Genomic DNA, 10,143 nt, shown 5'->3' on the forward strand with positions numbered 1-10,143 from the left:
GTTACGCACCGATGCGTTTCAATTTTAACAAATTCGACAATGAATGGGAGTTGTGATGAAGAGGGATTGGGGTGGTTTCCTCCTTTTTGGACACAATTTCTACACTAATTTCAGAGACGCAGCTCGAAAGTAAAGTTTGCTTTAACTCAACGCCAAAGTTTGGAATTGGAGAATTTATTTTGGGTTGTGTGTGTGTGTGTGTGTGTGTGCTGTTTTATGATAAAATCGTATACGATAATTAGTTTTTAAAATATTTATTTATTTAATTTTACATTACTTCAGTATATGCAAATACAGATTATAACTTAATACATTCATATTTACGTGTAGATATATGTTTTTGATTACAAGCCACTGATATTAAAATATTATTATTGTACATACGAACATGTTTAGTTCCTTCTAATCCTATTTAGACGGTTAATAATACCGATAGTTACATAGCTATCAAATCCGTAATATGCTCCATAAACTTTAGCAACAGTTGTTAGTGAACTCTCAGCTTGTTGATGTTCACCCAGTGCTTCCGAAGCTTTGCTGACATTGTCTAAAACGCGAGCAGTCTCCAAATGCTTTTGTCCGAATGTCGTTCGTAAAATACCAGTGTGTGCTGCAATAATTCTTTGGCTATGTGATTTTTTCCCAGATTTAATCCAGCAATAGCCAGAGCGTATAAAATGCGACATTTTTCCAAACTATCATCGTCACTGTGAAATTCAGGTATGAGCAATTATAAACCTAGCGATTGGATTGATTGAAACTTCGATTGAATCTCGCCTAGTGTGTATGCAACTTGGGCGACTTCTGACGGTGCAACGCTGACATGACATTCGTACAAGTTCAAACTCTTCGTGATCAATTTCATAGCTTCATGATAGTTTTCCAATTTCATTTGGATCGCACACAAACTAAACAAAATGCGAGCGGTATTAATATTTTCTGATTCCGTGTCATTTTTGAATGGTTTCAAAGCTCTGACGAGCAATTTTTTTGCTTTATTTAAATCTCCTAGGGTGACTTGCAAATCACCTAAATGATGTAATGGACTGGAAGTTCTCAAATGTGATGATCCGTAGTGTTTTTCGTATATGGCCAACGCTTGCTCGAGTTGCTGTTTTGAATCGTTGTAAAGAAATTGTTTTTTATTCAAGATACCTAAGTTGAGAAGAACTTCTGCAGTTAGTATATGGTCCGGTCCGAATTGTAGTGTTCGTATAGATAAAGCTTTATCTAATAGTTCTCTAGCTTGTGAATAGTTGCCGAGATTGATTTCAACTGCTCCGAGACTGTTGAAAACTGTTGCCGTGTGAAAATGTTTTAATCCGTAATTTTTCACTCGTACCGATACACCAATGTCCAATAATTCTTTTGCCTTCTGATAATTACCCAGCTCTGCTTCAACGTTTGCCAAATCATTGAGAACCGCAACTGTTTTTATGTTAGTACGACTATATTTCAATTCGTAGATCGATAGTGCCATTTCCAAGATTTGTTTTGCTTGCGACAGGTTACCCAATTCTTTTTCGACGGTTCCAAGACTATGATGTATTGGCGCTACACGGATATGATTCGGTGGAAAATTTGTCAAGCGGTTTTTGATAGCTTTCTCACTCAAAGATTTTGCTCGTGAATAATTGCCTAGTTTTCTTTCAACAGTCGATAAACTGTCGAAAACTGTGGATGTTTTGGAATGATCCATTCCGAATTGTTGTTGGGTTGTCTTTAATGCCTGTTCCAATAATTTTTTTGCCAGACAATAATTTCCCAAATCCGATTCTAAGAGGGCGACGTTGTTGAGCATCGCTGAGATTCGAATATTTTCAGGGTTCAGGTACAGTTGAAATGAAGAAAGTGCAAATTTGAACAGTTCTCTTGTGCGTGCGTAGTCTCCTAAATTTTTTTCAATAATTCCCAAATTGGCTTCAATTACCGCTGTTTCGAGATGTTTGGGACCGAATTCATTCTTGTAGGCCACCAAAGCTTGAGACATCAAATTTCTTGACTCCAAAAAATTACCAAAATATCTCTGAAGTATTGCCATTTGTTGAAATACTCTCCCAGTTGCTATGTGTTTCTCACCATAAAATTCTAAATATTTGGATAAAATTTTTTGGAATATTTCTGTAGCACGATCGTGTTCACCTATGTTTTTGTGCATTATTCCAACAAAAAATAAAACACTCAGCGTCTCGATACTTTCTGCACCACGGTGCATTTCAAATATTGACATCGCCCTTTCAAGTACTGCTTTTTGTTTTTCATAATTGCCTAAATGATAATGTACTTCATTTATATCACGCAACAAGTATCCAACTTCAATACTGCTTTCGCCATATTTTGTTTGAACTAATTGTATGAGTCTTTCTAACACTTTTTTTCGTTTCTTTGGATCTATCACACGTAGAATGTCATTTAACCACATAAGTGCGTTTTCTAAGTACATGTCTCGTATTTTGATCGTATCTATTTCTTCTGAACTCCAATCGCACTTTTCATCTAAATTTGATATGAATGCTTCTATGTGGGGCATAAGTTCACGTTTTTTTTCATAATCATCCATTGAATTGCTTTTATACGGGTAGTTGCAATGTAAAAATTCATATGTATCATGGATTATGTCTAAGTCCCATTTAAATTGCCTTAGAGTAATTTTTGTTACCAGTTGTACCAGTTTGTGGATGCTCATATAACTGGACTTGATCTTCACAATTGAATACTCTTTCAAGAGTTCCACAATGTGGCCCAATTCTTCGGTAGTATATTTTGAGAACCACTTGACTCGAATGTTGTCTGGTGCTAGATGAGACATTACACCTATTACTTTAATAGAATTATTTCCAAATACATCTCGATTCATTAGCGCCTCGATGATATTTTTGAAATTATCATATGTAGTTTTTTCGTACGAATTCATTTCTTTGGGTAGCGTGTAACTGAGTAATTCTTGAGCATTTTTCTTAAACGCTTCTATGTAATCCGCAATGCTGAACTTAATGCTAGTATTAGCCTTGAAGGAGATGTACGCTGTGGCTTGTTGGACAGCCAGAGGAAAGCAGCCCAAGATGTCCGCGAGTGCTTCAACGTCTTTGTACATGGAATGGTCGGCTAATCTCAGTTGGTTTGTAATGAGTTTTACGGCACCTTGATTCGACAGCACATCGAGCTCCTGCTTTTGTTCAAGATTCCATTGCGAACTGCAGGAAGTAATTATTATAAATGGGTGATTACCCTCAGTCGTCGAGTGAGGTATAAAATTTTCCAAGGCTTCTTGACTTTTCACATCGTCAAATATAAAAAGGCATTTTTTGCCTATGAACTTTTTATAGATTTCGTTAACGAGATCTTTTATTGGTATTAACTTGCCGATGTCGTCTGTTGTTGCGATTTTCAGTTCATCCTTGGCCAATCGTCGAAACGAGTCTTCCATAGAGTCTTGAGACTTCCCATCGATCCACAGGACTATATTCTCGAAACGTTGGCTATGTTTTTGGATATACCCCCGAACTAGTTCGGTCTTACCCATTCCTGGCAGACCGCATATAACTGTGGTCTGCGATTGCACTGTCCGTCCTCTGCGAATTTTTTTGTGCAAATCTTCCAATTCGTCATCTCTGCCTGTGAAGGACTCCACAGTCTCTTTCACGCCAAATTGTATCTCGTTCCAACGATTTTCCAATAGTTCCTTACATTTAACTTTCGTTTTAAATCTCTCTTCGAATTTGCCATATCCTTTAAACGCTTTCCATTCTTCTATATTAGTATATAAGTTATGTAAAATGTCTTCTCCATATCTAATTATATCCGATTCTGTATAAAAGTCAATATCGTCTTTCAAACGTTCACGTTGAATTTCGATAATATCACTGTGTATAATGTTCTTCAAGTCTTCATAATTAGGTTGATTAGATGCAAAAACACATCGATTTAAAAATTCGCCGATTTCAACTTCATTTATGACATCATCGAAGTCAACATCTGTGATCGTATTCCAATCTTGAATATATTTTTCTATTTCAGGAATTTCTTTTTGTAATAATACATTCAAATCGTTTAGTGTGATACTTGTTACTATTGTATTGTTATTGAGGTTAGTGGCGTTTAGTAGAGTTTTATTTTTGCTATCTAGCTCCTTCATAAATATTTGACGAAAATCTTCAAGTCTACAAGTCACTTTGGTGGTATTGCTATTTATTAAGAAGCTATCAAAGAAACCTTTTTTTTCTATATCTAGAATATGTTTAGTCAAAAATTCCCAATACGGTCGAACGACGTGTTCTATTTGACAGAACGTCTTTTTTCCCATCAGCCAGTCCAGAAGCCTTCGAGCAACTCTGTTTAGGTTGTATTTATTGATATTTGGTCGTATTGTTGGAATGATGATTTCGTTGAATCGATATCGATTTTTATCCGTTTTGACATCGAGAATGTTGTCTTCTTCTTCAATCAATGTCACCAAATCATTCAGAGTATTTTTCCTTTTCTTTTCAGACGATTTCTTATCAATTGATTCTAGAAGTGACCATGTTTTTTCATTTACCGATTTCTGCCCAATGATTCCGTTCAGATTTAGTTTGATATTGGTATAAACCAACAGGTCTTTATTGATTTTGCCCTTGAAGAAATCTTCATGTATTAAATCCTTGTAAGAAAAATAATATTTTACCAGACTGAAGTTGGAATCTGCAACAGTCACCAAGCTATTCAGGTCGATGTTTTTCTTTGGGCTGGTGGTGTGTTTGGCTTGGAGACACCGAAAGTAGTCTCGGTCGTTTTCTTTGTAGATGAAAACTAAGTCGTCAAATTTCATAGCTTCTGGTATTTCTACACCGACCAGAAATTGATAGTTGTGTACGACTCCTCTCAAGATGAAGAGCATCGCTATGTAGCACTCGAAATCTCGACCACATTTCGATGCATCGATTATTTGATCGGGACGGTCTGAAATAAAAATACATATAATATATATCGAATGAAAATGTGTTTTAGGATTTAAATTGCAGAATTTAAATATTTGGAGAACTCACTTCGGATGTCCGAGTTATTATTTTTATTGGAAATGCTGAAAATAAAAAAAAACTCTCATAACAAATATGTAGTAAATATTATTTTGTAAATTATAATACAAAGGTATACATACTTTTTTGAATTACTTTCATTATTTTCAATTATGTCCATTGTCGTAGCGGGCATCCGATTTGATGAACTGTTTAGCAAAAAATGTCAATATCCTCAAATGTTTTCTGTATATACATATATGTATGTATGTATGTATGCAGCATTATCTGATAAACTTCGATTTTATGATAAGATTTGTGTACGTATTGTCATCTTTATTTTTCCAAAAATCACTTTTTTTTCATATCAACAAGTAAAAGTCGTGTAAAATAAAAGTAAAAATAATTGCAAAAGTTTTATTTTAACAATATCTACATACATATATGTACATAGTATTAAAAAATTTTAACACACCGACATACTCGTATTTTGAAATGATATTATACAATGATTAATTTCTATTATCTTATCTGATAAAAGCATGGCTGCGGAATTTTTTAAATAAACGTGACTTCGATTTACACTCCGACGCCGAATATTAGAAATATCGAATTGAACTATTAAAATATGTGCATAAGACCATGCCCAGGTGCATACAGTTTTTATCTTATCAACCAATACGAAAAATACGCTAATTTTCGATTTAGACGCATATTACATTCGGTTTTGATGATTCACTTGCATTGTAGATTTTTGAAATCCTAAATATTATATATGAATTCCTATAAATGCATACGTATTGTGTGGTTAAAAGTCTTCTTAAATTCAATTTGAAAATGGAAAAAGGAATCGCAAGTTGCTCAATATTTACGACTCCGACTCTACATACATACATACATACATATGTACATATATATGTACATATAGTCCTTGATAAAACAACACACATCTATTCTTGACGTACACGGATGTTTACACTTTATATTGCATTTTGTAGTGCATTGTGTTTTTTGCCATATCTACAAAATGAATGGAGTAATTATCTCATTTATTACATCAAGTAATCAGTACAAACTCAAAGTAATCTTTGTTTTTTTCATTAAAAAATAATACAATTGTCTACATATTATGTCATGATTAAGGAATTACATTTTATTTATTTATTTATGTAGATATAGTTTAATAGCTAATTATATAAAGAATAATACATTCATACACATGCATGCGTATACGTAAATACATACACATATGCACACATACGCACACGTAATGAAAACAAAAATAACTATTATATGTATGTATATGTATTTACACATTTATACAGAGGCGTTGTCTTACAACTACCTACATATATACTTTTAAAATTCGCTACATTATTAATTATAAGTATTTTAAAGCAATAAAATATCACAATCAATAGCAAAAAACATCTGACTATTGATATGAACAATATTAGATTTTGAGTTAAAGACCGCAAAAGCCAAGAAACTGTAAAAACTGCGCATTTTTTTAAACGCTCATATCTCGTAAACGAAAGCAAACCAACAAAAATTATTATCATATTCAAATTCAATGAGTCAAACTTAATAAAGATTGATTAGTTTCCGCTTTGGTAACTCAAAAAGTGGTTTTTTGTTGTTCAGTAGTCAGTGCTCAAGTAATAACCATACAATATGTTTTTCGTACTCTTATTTGGTTTTAAATTCTGTACGGTTAATTATTAACTTAGTTTTCTAATTAAATATCTTGGTAATATTTTCTTATTTAACTTACAAATAAAAACATATTTTCATATTTTAGTAAATGAAAATATGTACGTACTTTCAGAATATCACGTTCATCCAATTTAATACATTTAACATGGATCCTATACATACTAGTATAACTATTAGGGCTTTCAATCCCGGGATCCTGGGAACCCGGTCATTTTTACAAAAATAATAAGGAAAAAACACAAAACAACATTATATAATGAGAAATGGTGGGATGAACATATGATGACCCGTTTCTACGCAGGCTCGCCGTTTCTACGAAATTGTATGAATGGCCTGATAATTAATAATTATATAAATTATAACTGAATATTATTAATTAATATTTTTTTATTAAAAAATCAGTCTCATTGAAATACATACATATGTTATTTTATTTTATTTTTATTTTATTTTAAAAAATCAATACCACAGAGACTTGACAGGTTGCCCCAAAGCGTCAATGTGATTTTAATACAAATAATAAAAATCATAAAAATTACAAAAAAAACATCATAAAAAAAATAATAAAAATCATAAATAAAAAAAAACATAAGAAAATAATAAAAATCATAAATAAAAAAAAAACATCATAAAAAAATAATAAAAATCAAGTAAAATATATTTTCACAAAATAAAAACAAAGAAATAAGATTGTAAAATTTATATCGTGCTATTTAGGATGTGTTCCACCAACTCAACATAACTGGCATCGAATAGGTCCAAGTAATGTGCCAGTAAGTTAAGGAGTCGAACAGCTCTCGAGAGGGGGGAGTTCATGAGCACGTTTGATTTAGCCCTAATTGGTAAAAATATATCATGTTTTCTTAAAACTCTACGATTTTCCGGGGCCCAGAATTTTAGTTTCTCCAGGATAGTGGGATTGTGAATCTCTCCTCTAAGTAATTTTACGAAATGTTTCCCAAGAAATAAATCTCTTCTCTTTGCCAGGGAGTTGAAACCCAAAGATCCCAAGACAAAGGCACTAGGGAACAGATATGGATAAAATCCAAATGTCTTCAGATATAAAAATCTAAGGAATTTCCTTTGGACTCGTTCCAACATTAGAGAGTAACGAAGTTGATAGGGAGACCATATAATGGAGCCAAACTCGAGCACACTGCGAACTAATGTACAATATAAGAGACGAATGGCAGTGAGCCCTAGTTCGGACGAATTACGGATTACGAATCCAAGGATTTTTGTTGCCCTATCACAGATATTCTCAATGTGAATGTTGAAACTATTTTCGAAGACTATTCCCAGATCAGATATAAATAATTCTCTCTGAAGAAGAGAATTATGTGTACACATACACGTGAGCATATATGTACATACATATATGTGTATTAAAGGAAATGTTCTTCTGTTCGAATGCTTTCAAGTAGAGCTTCTGAATAAAGAAAGGAGCGTTGGAAGGAATGGACAACCACCACACCCAGATGTGGCGTCATTAAAAATGTAGCAATCCCGACATGAGCTAAAAGCCCGAATTTTTATCAATGAAACATTAATTAACACGAATGGCTAAGGAAATATTTGAAGGTCTTAATTAAAAAAATTCGGTCGTTAATTTTACAGTGACGTGAGTATATACAAACATATTTGAACATATGTGTATGTGCTCTTCTTGAATAAATTCTAGTGAAATATTATAAAATCATACATTAATTTTCGAATTTAGCTTATGTAAGTGTCTATATGACAATGATGATGGGGTCGCAGATGAAACGGGGCTTTTATTATAGCAAAGTTTTGCTTTATTCGGCACATTTTTGTGATAGCGGAAGGGATGATGTAAGGATGATGTAAAGATAATATATATATATATATATATATATATATATATATATATATATATATATATATATATATATATATATATATATATATATATATATATATATATATATATATATATATATATATATATATATATATAATACATATGTACGTACAAAATGTATTAGAGGGGTACTTTTTGTTTTTGGCGGTTAATTAACCAGTAGGTTTATTTTTGGAACGTTTGAAATTGCGTGTGTGTGTGTGTTATATCTACAAATTAACAGTTTTTTTGGCACCTTGACGCGTCAGCTGTGAAAACAACGCTGTTTGTTATCACAATCGCTCGAGCGTGGGATTTCATTCGACAATAATTTTTTTTAATTATATCATAGTGAGTTTTTCATTTCAATTAAATAATTTAAACGAAGACTTAACTATGAAGCGATCGATAAAATATATATTTTTTTTTTCGTAATTTTTATTTGATATTACAAAAAAAAATGAGGTAAATTTAAGTTCATAGATGTCTCTAAACTCATTAAATTATTTAAATTTAATTTGAATTGAATTAACCTATTAAAAAGTGTTTTAATATTTAATATATATTGCATTTTATTTTTATTAATTTTATGAGGTTTTTTAGTTGTGGAAAAATGTTTTGAAAAATTAATTTACATATTTATGTTAAGCATAATAGTGCGTAAAAATTCAATTGTTTTTTTTCTTCCGTTGAATACATGTCAGTTCGTTTAATTATATTTTCAACTTTGCGTTTAAAATTGAAATGGAATATTGAATAGTTGGTGATTTATTATATATCGGAGTGAATATGTGGTTTGCAATAATATTTTGTTTTGTTAAAATATAATAATAATGTTATAAATAGGACAATTTGTGTTTTATACATTAATTTGAGCACACACGCCATCAGTCAGGATGGCCGAGCGGTCTAAGGCGCCAGACTCAAGGTTCATACTTTGCCCGCTCAGCGGGTACGAGCTGTTCTGGTCCTCTCTGAGGGCGTGGGTTCGAATCCCACTTCTGACAAATCTTTTGCATCATTTTTTTTGTTTTATTTATTTAATAACAATATTTATTATAAGTATTATATTTACATATTAGATAATAAACCGCAAAAATCTAGCTGTAATCAAAAATTATAGTTGGGCGTTGCTTTTTAAAATTCCAAATCGACCTCTATGTTAAGTTTTAAAATTATTATCGCGATCACAAACTTTCAATAAAATTGATACAATGTCATGTTGATAAAAATTACGATTTTTTTCTCACTTGAACAAAATGCTATTTTGGATTTACATACTTACATTTACATATTATTTATGTACATATGAGTAGCTGTAATTGAAAGTGACATACATATGTAAGTCCACTTTTGTTCATTTCGATAAATATCTCTAAAAACATTAAATATTGTAATGTTTCGCGTTTAACAATATTAATTAAAAACACTGGTGGACTGTAATACGTAATACGTTTTTTCTGTTTTTCCAAGATCTTAGACATATCAAATTAAAAGAAGGGATAACAGTTTGTGAATTAAGTCAAACGGACATAATGTTTTTGAATTGAAAATTAGACTTCAGCCACTTTC

General features: G+C 31.9%; 1 protein-coding gene and 1 non-coding gene across 2 annotated transcripts; one reads left to right on the plus strand and one right to left on the minus strand.

Moving 5' to 3' along the window:
• Nucleotides 1–276: 276 nt before the first annotated feature.
• LOC143913639 (uncharacterized) lies at nucleotides 277–5,219 on the minus strand. Its single transcript, XM_077433538.1, has 3 exons — nucleotides 5,138–5,219; nucleotides 5,025–5,059; nucleotides 277–4,938 (listed from the first exon to the last, which is right to left on the minus strand). The coding sequence occupies exons 1-3, from the start codon at nucleotides 5,188–5,190 to the stop codon at nucleotides 731–733; spliced, it is 4,296 nt and encodes a 1,431-aa protein (XP_077289664.1). The 5' UTR covers nucleotides 5,191–5,219; the 3' UTR covers nucleotides 277–730.
• Nucleotides 5,220–9,461: 4,242 nt separating this feature from the next.
• TRNAL-CAA (transfer RNA leucine (anticodon CAA)) lies at nucleotides 9,462–9,578 on the plus strand. Its single transcript has 2 exons — nucleotides 9,462–9,499; nucleotides 9,534–9,578. It is a non-coding gene; the product is annotated as a tRNA-Leu (tRNA).
• The last annotated feature ends 565 nt before the right edge of the window (nucleotides 9,579–10,143 follow it).

This window comes from Arctopsyche grandis, chromosome 6 (assembly GCF_051622035.1).
Source record: "Arctopsyche grandis isolate Sample6627 chromosome 6, ASM5162203v2, whole genome shotgun sequence".
In the NCBI taxonomy this organism is placed as follows: Eukaryota; Metazoa; Arthropoda; class Insecta; order Trichoptera; family Hydropsychidae; genus Arctopsyche; species Arctopsyche grandis.